The 19,450-nt window shown below is 33.0% G+C and overlaps 1 protein-coding gene across 7 annotated transcripts in view; it reads left to right on the top strand.

The window, feature by feature from the left end:
* LOC143249165 (CUGBP Elav-like family member 4) overlaps positions 1-19,450 on the top strand; it is a 489,962-nt gene that overhangs the window by 291,068 nt on the left and 179,444 nt on the right. The window contains exon 1 of one of the 7 annotated variants that reach the window (XM_076498613.1): positions 9,208-9,334. The exons of the other annotated variants lie outside the window; for them this stretch is intronic. Coding sequence (XP_076354728.1) covers positions 9,305-9,334 — 30 coding nt within the window. The 5' untranslated portion in view covers positions 9,208-9,304. Of the gene's footprint in view, positions 1-9,207; positions 9,335-19,450 lie in introns of those variants that run through there. 7 annotated transcript variants of the gene reach the window in all.

Below are 19,450 nucleotides of genomic sequence, written 5' to 3' on the forward strand. Positions count from 1 at the left end.
TGTACTTAGATTTCACCTGAGGAACATTATCGAAACATGAAAGGTAACTTTGTATAGACTTCACATGAAAGACTGAAAAAAAAAAGCTTGATATCCAACATTGCAATGATTTTCTTTTGAGATCATGAATGTAGCATGAAATATTTAAATTCAGGGCTTAGCAACTGGAGTATTTTATCTGACAGAGTACAAAGAAAGCAAGAGGCCTAGAATTAAATAAGTTGCTCTTGTAAGTGACAAGCACGATGATTAAGACAGCTAGATAAATATTAAAATAATTTCACTTGTAAGACTTTCCAAAAAAAAGTTTAATATAGACTAGTTTATCGTCAGTGTAACATTATCTACTTGTGTGCTGAAAAGTTATGAAATAATTTATTTGGAGAAAGCGGATATGAAACCCAACGAAAGAAACATCAGCATTCTGGAGATGTTTTTGTAGCTGTGAGTTAGATATAACGCCGATAAGTTCACATAAACGCTCGTGTATTCAATGTTGGTGGTAAAAAAGGGCAACAGATACGCTATAGTACTGACACGTTGCTGAAACGAGTCGCATATTTCTAGCTTCATGTTATACAAATGCTCTTGTCTTCTACTAATGGCACGTAACATAGAACATTATGCTACAAAAAGCCTTCCTGCATGTGTATTTCGGAAACATTGAAAATAAGTCAGTCATTAGTATCACAAATAATATTTTATGTCCGTAAAATTTGCATTAAGAAAATGTATTTTCTTTTTCTTTTTACTATTGTAATTAAAAGTCAATGGTGAATAGAATATTCCAGTGTGTGAATTTGAAAGCAACAAATCAGCGACTACAGATTTTTTAACACATCTTCATTCAGACATTTATAATAAAATCGAAGGTAGAGACTGTTTCGACAGTTGCTGATCAAAGTTGATAATGATTTAAAAATTGCTTTTAATGATTTTTTTCGGCAAATATAAAAGAAACGTAAAACATTAGACCTCCTGTAGTAGTAACATCGACTTAAACCTACTGAAAGTAGATCTAGAACACAGTCTAATCGATGACTGCCATCTGTTGTGTGGTGGTTAACGTCTTCAGGATAGAAAGCAACGCGTCTATTCTTCTAAACGAACATGTGTCTTCGTCAACGTTATGCTCTATGTTCTGTTAACAACACAAGTGTTACGTGCCACGCTGAGTGGCATACTACATACTACCATCATACTACAATTGTTTGTATTAATAAACCAAAATTTTTAAGCTTCTCTGCTACTATCAAAACCATACACTGATAATGTTAATTCATTTTTATTACAAAATTATAAATAAAATGTTAGAGTCATCTTGAATCAAACTCATATTTAACGTATTGTTAGAAATTTCAAAATTGCCTTGTTCTTATAGATAGACACTGTCTTTTTTTATAAGATTTTGCTTTGCAAGAATACAAAAACATGGACTAGTAACTGTTTTCGGTTATCAATGTGGATAACATAACTGTATGCCTAAAACGGTGAATTGCGCTGTTTAAACTCCATTATTTTACAATACTAGACACTACAGTGTATATAATTTAAGTTTTCCAATATTATATTTCCTGTATAAAATGATTTTAGTTTTTTTGTGAATTACTTCTTGTCTAACTTTCTAATTATCCTTGTTAATTATTGTACTACTTACTTGTTTCCTTTTAGTTTTTAACACTTGCTTAACTATCAGCTAGTTCTCTTTTCTCTGTTTTTGTTATGTTATTATTTGGTTGTCCCGTTTTTATGGTCGGTTCTATATGACGTAGTTATCTTGCTTCATTGTTTGGTTTGTCTACTTCTTTAGTTTCCCTGGCTGTTTAGCTCACTTCTAGCTTGGCCGTATTGTTTTGCAAATTCTCTCTTTTACTCTTTGTTTCTCCTGTTTTCCTGAAAGATTTTAGTAATCTTGCTGTTGTTGGTTGTTTCTTATATTATTTGGTTCTCTTATTTTTCGATTAATTGTTGCATAATATGGTCATCTTTCTATTGCTGTTCTGTTGTCCAACGTATTTGTCCTGTTTTTTACACCTCGGTCATTTTGCTTCACTTTTTCTTACTTTTCCTATTTCCTAATCTTGTTTTTTTCCTGTTATTTCTTTTCCTACCTGAGAATTTCTGAAACATCGGTTTATTTTGTTTAAATACTTTTATTCTAGTATACTCTTCAGTTAATTTGCTATTTATAAAATGTTTTTGTATATCTATTTTTTATATTATGATTTTTAAAAAATTCAATAACTTTGAAAGTATTTATAAGTGGACGCTTGCCTCGAATCATTCCAATGACAACGTTATTTTTTTTCTATGTTTACCACTTCGCCTTCCTAAATTTTGCCAGATCTCGATAGAGCTTGCTCTAGGATGTATGGAAAGTATTGAACGTCAGGTGGCTAATCATTCCTGGTTTAATTTGTGTAGGCAGCTAGCCATGCTAGACAGCTTTTGCCATTGACGATGATGGACATGACATTATTAAACACGCCTAACTGCAGGTTATTAAGCACATGTGGCGAGAACAACGGATCTCGACAAATGCATTATTAAGAAACTGACTGGCGTTTACGCCATAGCTAAGATGTTACTACACATACACAACACACACACACATGCATGTAAATACATTACATAAACATACTTTAGTACTGTTAACTTTTGTTTTAGAATACCTCTTGTCATTTGTAAAGTTTTTTCAATAAATTTCACATATTATTTAGTGATTTTATGCTGCTATGATACAGTTGAATTCCGTTAAGAATGTCTTGCTACAAGTCGTTCCAAAGTAAAACGACGAACAATTCTAATTTGTCTTCCATGCATTTAGTATAGTGATACATAGCGAATGCAAGTAAGGAACGAAAAATCTCTAAAAGAAAGTTGTGGTTGAAGCTTCTAAATCACAACCAAATGTTACAGAGTAGCTTCTAATAATTACATCTCGGTAAGTTAATTAAAATGAAGCCAACGATAACTTGAACATGTTGATCGGCTTTTTAAGAACAGTCTAAGTCAGTTGTAGAGGTTTAACATTTGCCTAATATTTTGGACTACAACTGGAATTCGTTTCTCCATCCGCTAGAGCCAGTGTAAGTCAGCTGAAGAGCTTAAACATGTTCTCCAAAACATTTACTTTAAATGCTAGATCTACAACTGGAACTTGCTGATATAACTGTTAATAACAGTTTAAACCAATTGTAGTTTTAGCTGCATGTCCTCATACGTGTTCAGCTGAACTGGTAGAAATTTTAGTGCTTACTTGTCGATTTAGCCATTTCTGTGAAAGAGTGATTTTAGAAATATATGGAAATTAATCCTGCATTTTGTATATGTGTAAATTTCCATTTTAAGTTTTATTCTTAAAGTCATTCCTTTTCTAAAGCAAAAACGTAATGAGCGGATTAACTTGGCTTGTTAATATATTAGGCTAAATCAGAGCCAATTGCGCTTACATATAGCAGCACAAAGGATCGTTAATGATGTAAATAACCTCACATTTGGTACCATTCTGCAGGGTGCAGAAGTGTCCTTGGAATCATTCAAGACGAGCCATTATTTTATCTTACTAAGAAAAAAAATGCATTTATTGTTAAATTAAACAACCTTTTACCTGACAACCGTACATATTATAAATATAATTGGCAATTATTTATAATTTAGATTATAATGTACTGAAGAAGTACCAGACATATTAATTTTACCAAAAGGTGGCCGAAGACCACCTAAATGGATCATAACCTGTTTTAACCACTCGCACCACTACACAGTACTGTGTTATCTGTCAGTCAGTCAGTATACGAGGGCTGTTAAAAAAATACGCAGACTGACGTAATGAAAAAAAATGTGTTTTTTATTTAGAAGTTACAGGTCTGGGACCCCTTCAAAGTACTCTCCTCCCCAACGCACACACTTATCCCAACGGTGTTTCCACTTGTTGAAACAGTCCTGGTACGCTTCTTTTGTAATGTCCTCCAGCTCCTTCGTCGCATTTGCCTTAATCTCGGGAATCGTCTCAAATCTTCTTCCTTTCAAGGGTCTTTTGAGTTTGGGGAACAAGAAAAAATCGCAAGGAGCAAGGTCAGGTGAGTAGGGGGGTGGAGAAGAACAGTGATCGAATGTTCGGCCAAAAACTCACGAGTTCTGCGTGGCACAAATTTCGCAGCAACGCGGTGCATCTTCAATTTTTCGGTCAAAATCTCGTAACAAGATCCAACTGATATCCCACACTCTTCAGCAAGCTCCCTGACAGTCAGACGTCGATTTGCCCGCACCAGGGTGTTGATTTTGTCAACGTGTGGGTCGTCAGTTGACGTGGAAGGACGTCCAGGACGCTCATCATCTTCAATGGACTGTCGACCATCCTTAAAACGTTCATGTCACTTGAAACATGCCGTACGCTTCATAGCAACATCACCGTAAGCCGTGTTAAGCATAGCAAAAGTTTCAGTCGCAGATTTTCCAAGTTTAACACAAAATTTCACAGCAGTCGTTGCTCCTTCAGGTCATTCATTCTGAAATCCGCCAAACGAAAAATTCGCACTTCACTTAAAACCGCGTAGCTAATACACAAATGAAGATATCTGCAATCAGGAAATGGCGTCGTAATCAGCTGATCTGTGCGAACTTAGCGACGCCAAGTGGATTCCCCTGGAACCAACTGGAGCCGCGCAATTCAAACAGTCCCCGTATTTTTTGAACAGACCTCGTACACTAAAATTAAGTCACGTAAGGGACGCTTAACGTTGTAATCTGCACTGTCATGACGTCAGTAACACATGCGCATGTCAGGAATCACGAGAAGAATTATTTACTCTGTAGACTACAACACAGCATAACATATGAACTTCAAAAGCAAGAAATAAAATTTTTTGTTAATCTTAATTTTGGTTTTAATTATTCTTGAAACATAATACCTTCGGGGACTCTACGAAATTACATATAGTTTATAACAGTAATTTTTTTCTTGTCTTATTTGAAATATTTCCAATACCAATTAACTGTTTAGTGCAGCGTATTTCGAGTGTGTGCGTTGTTAACAAGGGTTCTAGTTTAAGTCATTATCGAGATATGTTAATTATACTTATATCTTTGAGCCACTGTTTAATGTAAAATAAATATAATCTAGATGCGATATAATGAATCCCTTAAGTATATTATGTTAAATAATGTTATGACTCGAACCTTGGATCTTTTAATCCGCACTTCTGCACGTTAACCACAAGACTACGTCTAACTTTTAATTTTATTATAAAGTTATCTATTGAATTCAGTAAAAAATTCACATGCGATTCAGCAAATTATTTTTAAATTCAATTAGTTGTTCACTTGGTGTGTAGTTGACTAAGTTCTTGACAATATATGTGAACTTTTTAAGAATCATAAGCTAGTATTTCTTTTGATCGTTTGATATAGTTAAGTAAACAAAATCACAAGGAAGGACTGCATTAAAAACGGCAAATTCAAACCTCTGACTAATTATATTAGTTTGTTACAACTTTAAAAAAATTAAACAAAAAACGCTGCACTAATTGAAAAGATCCCAGAATACAAACTATAATATTGGATTATAAAATGTACTCTTGGTTTTGGAGATTACTGTGCAAGTAGGATCCACATTACGGTGGGGATACACCATCTATAAGCCTTAACCTCCATTCGCCAGTCTCACATAAGAAATGATAGAGTAGCAACAGATATAGAAATAGAAATTAGGAGAGCGAGATGTGGGCGCTCAAGCCAGACAGTTGTGGGAAGGTGACTACTCTCCAAAGTAAAGAAGAAAAAATAATTGAAAAAGAAAAATACGAATAAGAAAATAAGGTACTACTTATTTCTTGAAGTTAGCATTCCAGCCCCAGTATGGTAGAAAGGCGCAGAAGACGAATTATACTAGTACGGAGCGTTCCATCCAGTTATCTAAAAAACTAGTATAGCTCCAAACCAACATCCATTTATTAAGTCTACTGTGAAAAGCATACTCTAAACAAGCCTTTATATGCAGCATGGTGTACATCCCCATGAAGTAGTGCCATGTTGTTAAATGACCTTATTCACAACTAAAAATAGTTATTAGAAATTTTAAGTAAAATTTATCTAATTTTTATCTTTTTATATTTATTTAATACATTCTTATATTTGTTACATAATAGTTTAATAATTTTATTTAAAGTTTCTTTATTAAATATGTTAACTATTAATTTTTGTACCACTGATTAAATATTGAAATTTATTACAAATTTTACAATATCTCACAAAATGCGAAGTTATAATGTTTATAAAAGAAGGGTATGGTACATTACATCATAGCTTGTACCTGGGGATATTTTCAATTAGTGCAGCGTTTTTTTGTTTAATTTATTTTTTTCGGCTTGTTTTTTAAGTTATAACAAACAAACAAATATATATATAATATTTTAAGCGTTTTTAGTGGAGGATAATGATACTATTATTTATATCATACCTTACCTTCTTAATGGTACTGACTTGTAGATGATACTTTAAAAACTGCCGATGATGAGGAAACGTCAAAATCCTATGGTGTTCGCTGGTTGAACAATGACGATACTGTGTAAATAACTAGTCCGCTTTTAATATCCATAGGTTAACTAGTCCGCTGTTGATATTTACTGGTTAGTTAGTGTGATACACAGTAAATAACTGGTCCTTTTCGTGTTTAACTATCAAAATACTGGGAAAATCTCTAATCCACTTCTAGGTATTTTATTCATTTACCTTTCACAACACAGAGTAATTAGTTACTTCCAATGTTGGTGTTATTTACCTTTAAAAAATGTTTCAAAAATATACCTAGTTATTTCAACAATAAGAATAACCCTGATGATGTTATTTAGAATAAAACCTAAAGCCTATATAAATACCTATATAAATATTAATTGTTCATGGACTTCAGCTGTTGAAGTATGGAGAGTAAGTAATATACAAGTTACATGTTCTTGCTTTGTTTTGCATTCGTTTATTCCGTTACTACTTAGATATAGCATTTCCAAGAGACTTTGATATATATATGCAAACTACAATCTCACATTGAAGTACTTGTTGTTGTCGAGTTTTCAAACCATATACTAATCTGTGACTTTGTTCTTCATTATCTCCAAGTTTTTTGTAGATTTAACTGAACAACATTCTAACTTGCATATTCTGTTCGCTCATATTTTCTTCATTTTAAGCTTTTTCTGTTTCTTGTGAACCTTATGATTTAATATATTTCTGCTTCCTACAGAAACCTAAAGAGGGAAGTACATTAAAATTTATTTATCACTAGCTGCCACCATTATTACTCTCCAGCGTCATATTTTTGTAGCCTTAGCGCCACTCTTTAACAACTGTAATTACAAAATTTGGTAGAAACTAGACTGTAACTGCTTAACACTAGATTTGATTTCTTTTATTGAATTACCACTGGGATATTATCAGTCAGAATGTTATGACATCTATAAGAAGTTGTTCGCACATCAAGATTTCTTTTAAGTTGAGCGATCATCCTCATTTTTCAGTTCAGTTAATCAGTGATATTTTCTATTAAATCAACAACGCCTTCTGGTATTTTGCCGAGTTCACAATAAGTATTAGAAAAAAGTATTAGTTTAGCTATTGCATGAGGTTAATAGTGCTTTGCATAATTTTAATTCAATTAAATCAAAGTTTTATGTGTAAAGTTCTTATAATGATATAATCTAACAGCGAGCCTGACGCTATTGAATAAACCAAAATGTTGAAAATAAACTATATTAACGACGTTTGTTTAATGCAATTTTTGACATTGTTTCAAAGTTGCTGTGAGTTTGTATTTTTCTCATGTCCATGACGTTATTCTGAATGTTTTCCTGATTTAATTATACGTTGAGCAAAGGAAGCACTTCTACAGGGGTGAGTGCTTGTATTGAGAGTTTTATTAGAGGCGTAATCTGTTTGTGCCTGTCATGTTTTGATAGGAAGAACATTCGACTCGTAATCTCGAAACCCCGTTACTGAACACGTTTGCCCTTTAGAGGTCATTTCAAGACCAGCCACTTGCGTATAAAAATACTGATTTACTACAAAATACCTGAGTGATTATCCACAAAAACCAGGCGGGATTAAAGTCGAATTATTTAAGAGTATCTCAAATATAGCTCTTACTTTCTCTTTTAAATAAAACTACTTTATGCTCATTTGCTAAATAATTATATATTTTTATTCTAATGATAGCTTGGGAAATAATTTATGATTTGAAGTCAAATGCATTAGATTTATTTGTTCATTAGAGAGTTTAGTCAGTATAGGCTGTATTTTATTGGAGATCCCCCGAAGGTTCAGCAATAAATTTGAGGGTTATGACGCTAGATACCAGTAACCAGAGCAGAGATAGATCATTGTGTCGCTTTGCGCTTAAAACAAAAAATAAAACTTGATTGGACACTTTTGAGGACGACATCATCAAAAGAACAAAGTTTTGAACTATTAGAATAAAAGTTCAATAAACTCAAAAAGATTTTCATTTCTTATCTTGTTTTTTTTTCACCGTTTATTATATATTAATAAATATGCACAAATAATGTTTTTCCTTCTTCATTAAATGAAAAACTGACTAATTTGATTGAAATGCATAAACCTAGAAAATGTACACCAGAATATGTCACTGTGTCACACTGTTTCATACACTGTACTGAAGGTACTGGATGAGTTTCAGTGGCACTATTTATTTTTATATAATTTTCTGAAATGTTGGCTATTCCATTTATTAACGTGTTTCTCTAATGAAACACTTCTTCATTTGTGTACATAGTGATTCTAGTCCAATAATTAACTTTTAAACAATGTTTTAAATATCATCAGTAGATGGCGGTTTTCTCACCAAACTTCTTCAACTGCTTTACGAGATGATCTGTTTGATCCGAATTTCATTTTGAAGTATTATTCAAACCTTGTTTGTAGATGAGATTTGATTAAGTTAAAACCTAGAAGGTTAAAAATGTTTAAACTATTTACTGTTAATGGGAATATCACATGATTCTTGAATCTCTTAACTCCAAAAAGTCACACATCATGGCGCTTTAAAACCTGTCATTCATCATCAGCGTGTATAAAACAACGTGGCTAGCTACTGGCTCTAAAATTCCGCTACCATGGCAACTATAGTCACGTGGGTATGAGGGCGGAGAATCTAGATGACAAGCTATAGAATGTGATTGTGGGTAGTTTGATTTCGAATACCTCGGAGGTAAGGTACGTGGCTGTTTGTGGTTGTAGCTCATTCTGATTTTGCTACTGTGGAAAATAACAGCATCAGCCTTCTTTACGTGACATGGCTCTTATTCTGCCTGCGAAGCCTTGCGTAAGTTACTTTTGTCACATATTTGTTTTCTTTAAGCTTTCAGTCTACTTTATCTGAAAGAAAAAGGTACACATAAGGCAAATTTACAACATAATGAAAATAATTATTAAGGTAAAACGTCATCAAAATTTCTCAAAACAAAAGGTAACTCAGTTGACGAATGAGTTGGACTATATACATTAGCTACTCAATACACACACTGCTACAATTTAATAGAACATTAAAATAGCATAGTGTAATGCATATGCCTTCACACTATCGCTAATAACATTGTTACAACTGTTGGGAGTTGAATCTACGTATTAGGTTTATTATACGACTTCATACTTGAAGTACCCGTAATTACCTTTATTAAATAACTGGATGCCTTTGAGATATAATTATATAGTATATTATCATATTATCAATAATTGTACGCAATTTTGTACCAAGTAAAAGTATCTGTAAATTGCATACACACAGTAGAGAATACATACTTCAGTGCTATAGGAAAGTGTTTAGTACTTACAGTTGATCACAAGCACTTTAGTACTATAAAGAAGCATTTAGAACAGTATTATATTTTCCATTGACCATCATACTTTAGTGCTATAAGGAAATGCTTAGTATAGTAGTGTACTTATAACAGACAATACGTACTTTAATGCTGTATCAAAGTATTTTGGTACAAATGTATACTTACAACTAATCACATGCTCCTTATTGCTATAAAGATTTATTTATTGCAGCGTTATATTAACTACTAACTACGCAATGTTAAAACGTCGTACCTGCTTTCGTGGTATAAAAGATATTTCCTAAAACAAGTTAGCAGCAACACACCATACATACATTGGTGGCATGGAAGAAATGTTTAACACAACAGTACTCTTGTTTGAACCATATACACGTTAATACTTTGAAAGGTGCATGGCATTCTGTCCAATACTGTGAAGTTTATGTTCTTATAACGGACAGTTCTCGAAAAGTATGCTGAGGTTTCGTTCCTTGAAGACACAACTGCACATAAGCTCTGCAGTCTTATCCACTCGTAATGATCTTCCAATCATTTCTCATTTACCTGAAAAGACATATAGGGCAATACTTGTGTTGTTATAACTTTAATAATGCTCCTCTTGCAAACTCAGAAGTTCTGCAATTTCGGTCACTAATCTTACAGTCTGTCCTTTGTGAAAGCCAGTTAAATCGCACTTCGTTTCGTGTTGCTTAAATTATAGTTTAGGTATGTTTAAATATTACAGATCACCTGTGTGAAACGTCATTAAAATAACAAATGTATCAATCAATTGAGAACCTAGTTAATTCAACTTTTAGCCACATCTTTAACTAGGTGTTTTGTTTTCTTCCCCTGACTCTTTATTTTTTTACTTCTATAGAACACACCTAACAAATGTCATACTTGTTGCAGTATTATGAAGTATTCAGTACAATAGTATGTTTAAAATGTCATATTTACTTTACTTATACGATAGATACGTAGTACAACATACATCTAATAAATATCCTACGTATTGAAGTGGTATAAATACAGTAGTATACCTTACAAATGTCATACTTGTATTAAATATATTATACCTAGCTAAATTTATATCAACTTTAATTTTTTTAAAGTCATATGTCATTCGAAAGGCCGTTTCCAATAATCATATGTATTTTGGTTACATTTAGATAATATATTTAGTAAAGTGAAATAACTGGCAAATATCAAACGTTACTCTGTTTGTTTGTGGTTAAGGTATCTGCTTTCTTCCCATTGTGAGTATTCGAAACTCGATTTTTAACGTTATAACACTCCACGTTTATCCTTAAGCTACAAGAGGACACCATAAAACATAGTTTAGTGCTATGATATATTTACCTGAACCATATACTAAACAAAAAAATGTCAAACTCCTGTTGCGGTGCAGTAAAGTATATAAATATTATACAACTGATACTCACTAAATAATATATATTTTTGTGTAGTAAAGTTCTATCGATGGGATACTATGTCTTTCATACGCCCTACTTACTTACCGATATAAAAGTAAATAATATTTTTTATCTCAAACTTATTGTGTTCGTTAAAACTATAGGATTTAATTAATGAAATAATATACTGTATTGTTGTTGTTATTAAAATATTGTACACACTAAACATATTCTTACAATTTTTAAAATATCCTTTCTTGTTTGTTCTATATCATATTTATTTATTGTTGTTGTTGTTTTGAATTAAGCACAAAGCTACACAATGGGCTATCTGTGCTCTGCCCGCCACGGGTATCGAAACCCCGTTTTTAGCGTTGTTAGTCCGCAGACATGCCGCTGAGCCACTGGGTGGGCCCATACTTATTTATAATTATCTAATACGGCTATTGTAATTTTGACCGATATGTATTCATTATTGATCTATCGATTTGATTATATAAACACTGATTACAGGAAGATGATTTTTAGAACATTGATAATGCTATCTTAATGAAGTTTGTCATAAAGAACCTAGAGAAAGAGGTCGCTTATATTATGTAAGGGTAACATACATCAGATTTTATGAGACTTAGATCACAGAGAGAATCTGACAAGTTAGTTTGGCTTTAGCGTTCGCGTAACGTGTAGGCTCAGTGTTCAAGGTAAGTTCAACTGGTGCAACTCTAAAGAGTAGTTTATTTATTTCCATTTATACACTAAATTACTTATCTTGACAACATGCAAGGAGCTCTATGAAATCTCTACAACTTGATTGGATTTCAAATTCATTACAAGCCAGCTGAAAAAATTAATCGCGTGAATTATTTTCGGGAAATCATCACGTTTTTATTCATCAGAACGTTTGTCCGTCATCTATCATCCCATAGGTAATCCAGTTAAAATCACAGTAATTGGTAATACCTACATATACTCGAATTACTGGATAGTGCTGAAGTGTACTGTCCATTTTCATTATTGCGAATATTCGGACTGTTACATGGAAGAATTATTTACGCTTTTTTTTGGGAAATGGTTACGACGTTCGGCATATCACATTTTCTTCAGTGATCTATCAGAAGCGATATTTACATGAGATCAGACTTCCTACCATGTCTAAATCCTCCACTTTCTGTGCAGCTTTTCATACACCACATTATATCTTAAGCATACCAAAGGCACTGAAGTTCATTGGAGTTATATCGACTGGGTTAACAAATATATGACTCAACGTCACTCTTTTTATTCTAATTTCTCCAGCCGTTTTTCCCATTTAAACATCTGTTGGTTTCGAGATATGGTTGGAAGGTTGCGAATGTTTGGCTAATGTGTCTCAAAGGAGTTCAACTTCTTGTTTATTGGATATTTAATAATTCCAGGGGTTATGTCTAGCTTCATCAATTAGTACATTTCACTTTGCGGTAAAATACATTATTCCTTATTACTGTGGGGTGAGATGTCAGAAACCATTGCTGTCACAGGCTTTGTGACATGCGAATTGTTTTCTGTTTCTGTTGAAAGTATGAATGATATTTAGTTTTACATTCTTTACCAGTCTTACTGAATGGATATTTCCTGACCGAAAAAGCAGCCACGTCGATTTGACAAAGTTCCGAAAACATTTTACAAACAAGGCTGGTTCAGTTTGATTTTATACATGGGACAATCTGAGGAAATCTTTAGACTTATTAAGTTTCTTAAATCTATGAATGACTTTCTATAATAATTTACCATAACATTATTCCTTCAATAAGCATCGCACTACCTTTTGTATTGATTAGCACCATAGTATGGCTATTAAAGGACTTACATTGTCATTGCTGTACGCTCTTAAAACTCCTAAGATATTTATCGATACCATTTGACGAGATTACTTCTTATCTTCCAATGGGATGTGCTGAGTATTATAGAAGACCCTTTTTTGCATATGAAGACAACTATACGTACCGTAGCGTGTGCTGCTGCATCTTTTAAAATAACATACGTAAGAAGTACTGTTGTATATATTTTAGTGCTTTTGAACATCTTTATTATCATAGTATGGATAAGCAGTGCTGAAGTTGATAATTTCGCGATGGTTAATAACATGAAATTCGTGCTTTATATGTCGATTTTTATTGTTCTTCTATTTTTGTTATGGCTGAAAGCTGCAGCAAAGTACAACAACACAAATTAAAACAAAACAGAACTTCGGGAAAATAATATGATAAAAACTCATGTGTTTTAATGTTGTAAACTAATAGATTTAGACACTTTAATATATTTTTGGCTTTATTCGTATACTTGCACAAAGTTGCACAAGGAATGCTTCTAATTTTGAGGTCAACTGCTGAAGGGAAGGCAAACTAGTCAACAGTTAACTATCGTCAACTCTTAGGCTAGTCTTAGTGAATAATTGGAATTGACTGTCACTTTTATTATACGCCCACGACCCAGATTACCGAACGCAAATTTGTGACAAGGGGGATGCAAACCGTAGATTCCAGGAGTCACAAAAAATTGGGGTTTAAATGCTACAAATGCCAGTTTAAATCAAAGTTATCCAAAGGTGACGCGTATAAGTACTTGCTTTGCTTAAAATCTTACTCCTCAATCTCATATTTTCTACAAGGTCAAGTTAGGTCACTTCTTAACAATTACCACAATCAACAATGATACGTCAGATGTGTGTAGTTGACACATTCTTCTTTGTTTCCACACATACATCATTAGAATTAGGTTTACTCGAACCAATATCGCTGATAAACCCACCACTCTTGTAATGTCCCTTGCACTGTGCTTTCCTACTGGTAACTTTGCTGTTGGTAAACTTTGTTTTACTGCTAAGGACTACAGTTTTCGCGACAAATCAATTACACCCTTGTGCAAATTAATTGATACAAATGGTCATTTTACAATATTTTCAGCATGGCGGCCGGTGTAGGCTCGCTGGACCCGCTGATTTCCTTTAATAGTAATTTTTTCAACAGACGGCGTCATTAACTGTGTTTTGCAGTACGGTCGTACTATTTTTGGGGTATATGACGAAACATTTGAGGAATATTACGTCATTCGAAATTGCGTTAGAAGGGCAAGGAGACCAGTCAAAAAACAACTTCTTACCAACTTAATGAAGAAAAAACGGTATCAATGGGGTCTGAAATACAAGAACTGGACGCATGTTTACAGATCTCCAGGTGAGAAACTTTGAGAATCTCACATCAGTCAGTTTGTAAAACATCCCTTGAAGATGTTTTGGAGCTTTTTCAGCTACTATGGCGTCGGAGGCTTACATATCGTAGAAGGTATGATGCGAGGACCACAGTATATCGAAGTTGTGCAGAGAAGAGTCGTTCCAGAATTGAAAAAGAGATTTCCGGATGGATCTGGCATTTTTCAGCAAGATCTGGCTCTGTGCCACACATCGAAACTTGTGAAGAATTTTATGACTACAACGCGAATAAAGGTGCTGGACTGGCCTGGAAACTCTCTGGACTTAAATCCTATTGAAAATATTTGGGCGATTTGTAAAGAAAGACTTCGGGGAAAAGACTGTACTACGAAAGATAAGCTAATTGAGGCCATAATTGAGGTGTGGTACCGCGATCCAAAAATTAGTAAAGATTGCAGTCAACTCGTGGACTCAATACCAAAGAGGATTAATGATCTTCTGAAAAATAAAGACGGTCATATCATGTATTAATTTGTGAGTAATTTTTGGATTCTCAGAAATAAAACGCAAAAAAATTTTAAAAAATCGTAATTTTCCGTCTTGTTTCAATTAATTTGCACAAGGGTGTACTTAATAAATATTTCATTTTTGTTCAGAATTATATTTTGTAGCGTTTGTTTACTATTTCTCTGTTATACAGAACTATACCACTTTCATGACACTATGATTACTGGCTAATCGCAACTATACTTACTTCTTACGTAATCGTGTAATTATTGTCTAACGCTTTTCGTCTTGCATATAGATACACTGACTCGTTAATTACTAACTAGTCATTTCTGTCTCAGTTACATCTACATTTTTCTTCCTGCTACAATAAATAATAGCTAACTCTTTCTTGTTTACTCAGAACTACAAAACCTAATTGACTACATGATTACTTGTTAACTCTTTCTGTTTTACTTATAAATACATTTTCTGCCCTAACAATTGCCTGATAACTCTGTCTTACTCAGACGTATACTTGCTTCTGGATTCAGTTATTACTTGCCAAACCTTCTCATATCTTTCTCAAAATTTATATTATTCCTGACCTAATGATGATTAAAAGCTAACTCTGTTTGTTTCAAAGAAAACCATACTTCCATCTTTGTTTATACCAAACATGCTCACCCTTTCAGCCGAGGGAGCGTTATAAGTTACGGTCAATCTCATTACTCATGGTGAAAGAGTAGCCCAAGAGTTGGCGGTGGGTGGTGATGACTAGCTGCCTTCCCTCTGATCGTACACTGCTAAATTAGGAGCGGCTAACGCAGATAGCCCTTGTGTAGCTTTGCACCAAATTCAGAAAGCAAACGAAAGAAAAATTATTTGTCTAACAACTATGACAAATGTGATTATCCTTGTCACTGTACCAAGAAATACACTTCAATTTTGTTACTTTGTGTACTAGATAGGTTAGTCTATCCTTTTTTACAGCTTGTATTCCGTTATTAGATGTCACAATATTTTATACATTTGTCACTGCAGAGTAACACCTGAGTTTAATACTTAAGAATCAATATTGAAGCTGTCGGACAAATCACAAAAAATATTCAACTTGTAAATCAGTATTTGAAGTTGATACTCGTGATACATCGTATTAGTAAATTCAAGGTTTCTGAAATTCTCTGTAACAAGCCCAGAAAAGTCTATGGCTAGCTTATTCTGTTCAGTTTCCATGCATTACGAGTTTTATATGATCGTAAACGCAGCAAAACAAAGAACTGTGTTCCTATTTTCATTGAAGAAGTTTACTGTAGTCCATATTGATTGTTGTGAATGTAATTCACAGTTGAGCCAAAATAATGAGGGAAAAAGTTGAATAACAGTGCAGTAGAATAAATGAAACTCCAACAAACGTAAATAACTTTTTTAAGCTACTGCTGTTCTTTGAAACAATGGAAAATAATAATGGTTTTAGAAACTTGTTTTTCCGATTCTTAAATGAAAATTCCTTTCACTGAACTTGATAAGAGTACCAGCTCAAATTAAACTCAGTCTTTTTGTTTTTTAATGAATCTTTCACATAAACTATAAACGTGTTCATTTCATGCGTACATATCTAAGTCATTAAACAATTATTTAGGAATTTGTGTTAATTTGAAATGCAAATTCATCATTTATCGTTTGCAAGGTTGTTTTCTCTGTTACTTGCTAGAACAATTTCATTGTTTTTTGTGTGTGTGTGTTTTTTTTTTTTTTGCTATGTCGTGTTTCAGGAGCGTGAAACATTAGTGCAGACTGTTTAGCTCCTTACGTATTGATTTCCACAAAATCTCCTCCTCTGCCATTGTACTTTTCAAAGTGGAAACAACAGGCAGTAAATTATATAACCATATTAAATTACGAAAGCTATTCTGGATATAGTCAGCCTTAATTGCACGCCTGCTGGTCAAGAATGCATTATAAAGGATCTATTCGTTGTTCCTTAAACAGTTTTTAGCAGTCACACTCCTTTCATTTGCTTTACTTTGTACCGAACACAGAAAATAACCCGCCCTACTTAGTGCCGCCGGCGTATAAGTAATTACGTCATTGCATGAACTTGTAGCTAGGCAACAAGTTGGTACGTGATACATAATAATGAAAAGAACGAACGGGATCAAATAATCCAGAGTGGACGCCCATCAGGTGGCTAACCGCTCCGATGAAATAAATTTTGCTTTTTCGGTGTTTCGTTCGTGGTATTATCATCTAAGGACGCTACACTTTGTATCAGTTTATTTTCCCAAATTTAATAAGCATGCAACTTAATGTATGGGGGTTTAATAAGATATTAAAAAAATTCTAGCTGTGATTACTATCAAATATTTTAACATGGTAATTTTTGAATCATTATTTAATAATTCATACAGATTATACATACCAAAAAAATGTTAGTTTTATAAATTAAAGATTTTGACTACAATATTGTAGTCTCGCTTTTTATCTCTTGATGTTAAATTAATTTGCACCAGATATAGTCTTTATGGAGTTCTTATCCTTAAATTTTAGCTGAGCTAAACAGTTTTTCCGTTCATTCACAGAAACTACTTTCTTTATTGTAATAAATATTTATATACATTACACCCCTAATGCATTCTAAAATAACGTAACTTCATTGTTCTTGTGCAATTTTATAACTTTTACCCCAAATCATAGATAGGGCTACTTATATAAGTAATTCGAAAATTGTAATTTTGATAATTAAACATTTATTTGATTTTAAATATTTGTCAACTGAATATCATTATCAACTCACACCTTACGTCTCACAACAAAAATTGCACTTCTTGTTCAAATCGTCAGATTATAATTTATAACATACTGAGCTAATTCCTGAATGGCAATCATAGAGAACTGAAATGGTCTATACCATTTAAAGTCATACCGTTGTTATGTGAAATTTATAAGACGTGCACAATATATATTTATGCAGTGTACGCCATCGTGATACTTTAGGGATAATTATCATTACATACGTTATACATATACATATATATATATATATACTCTATATCTTCAGTGTTCTGCCTAACCCTTTGAACAGAAAATATACGTTGGCATTTAAGAAAGAGGCCTATCGTGAAATATTCTTTTATTCTATATAGGATAAGACTTTGCTAACTTTGCTTTTCTTATTGTCTGCTCAATCAAGGTATATTTCTGGCAAACCAAACTGCACTGTGTAAATGTTCTACAGATATGTTCTACGTAGACTGCGTATCAGCCAATAGTACTGGAAACCTACACAAAAAAGTGACGGGATCGTGACTGTTCACATATATATTCTTATCAATTATTCGTTCCTTCCAGAACAATATCTCTTAGGTAAGACAGTTACCCTAAGCATATAGCATGTGTGGTGAAATAATACATTGAGGTAAAAAAAAAAAAAAAGAGGCCGATGACTCACTAGCAGCCATAGCATATGTGCCTCGTCTCGATATGAAAATTATTAAGGTTATATGGACTTCAATATAAACCTAGAAGGTTAAACGGCGACAAAACAAACTAACCTACTAGTTCGCCAGTTCTTGTAAAGTTAATTTAAATAAATGATGATAAATAGTAAAAAATATATTAACAGTGTTAAACTAACAAATAAAGAAATGAAATAATGTTATGTTATTATTTCTTACTTGATGTTTGATATATATATATCTTCAATAAACACGTATAATAATTACAATACACTTACTTAAACTGATTTACACCATAAATATACTCTCCTGTGTGCATACCTGAGCGTTTCCATATTCTTTACAATACTGTATAATATATGCGTAGTTATATTTTTGATTAGTAAGATTGAAAAATTCATGTGTTTTGTTTGCGAATGCACTTTTCTGACAAGCTAATTGATGAAAGTGAGCTATATTTGGTGCACTCTTTGAGTTACGGCCAGTAACAAATCTGTAATTTGTTGCTCATGAAAGCCCAACAATTATCTCAATAACGGTAAATAATGATATTAGAAAATCGTTGTTGGAATGTCAGTTTGTGTAAATTAACGTTTGTTACATTATCTTCATTTCTACAGTTAAACCTGTTTAATAGGGACAGTTGCGCTGTGCTGCACATCACCGTAGTTTCTATGCTGTCTTGCAATTTCTAAAACAAGTAGCAGTGAAAGAGCTCATATTCTTCGCAAATGTATTTCTATGCTGATTATTGAACATGTTGAAACCTAATTTCAACCAATATGTGGTAATTTTGCAGTTTACATGTGTGCGATAAAACTATATGGAAAAGACGTACAGTTTCAAACTTTACTTTGAAGTAAAAATATACGGCATATGTTTATAATTAAGAACAACTTCGTGTTTTTCTACATAATAGATGGAAATGTCTTTTATGTAGAGAAACGTGAAGGAAACTGCGTAGTATATCTAGATGGAAAGATCCATTATATAGAGAAACATGAAGAAAACTAAATATTACATCTAGATGCAAAGAAAGATCCATTATAAAGACATACATGAAGAAAACTAAAT

Source organism: Tachypleus tridentatus, chromosome 4, assembly GCF_004210375.1.
Source record: "Tachypleus tridentatus isolate NWPU-2018 chromosome 4, ASM421037v1, whole genome shotgun sequence".
Lineage (NCBI taxonomy): Eukaryota > Metazoa > Arthropoda > Merostomata > Xiphosura > Limulidae > Tachypleus > Tachypleus tridentatus.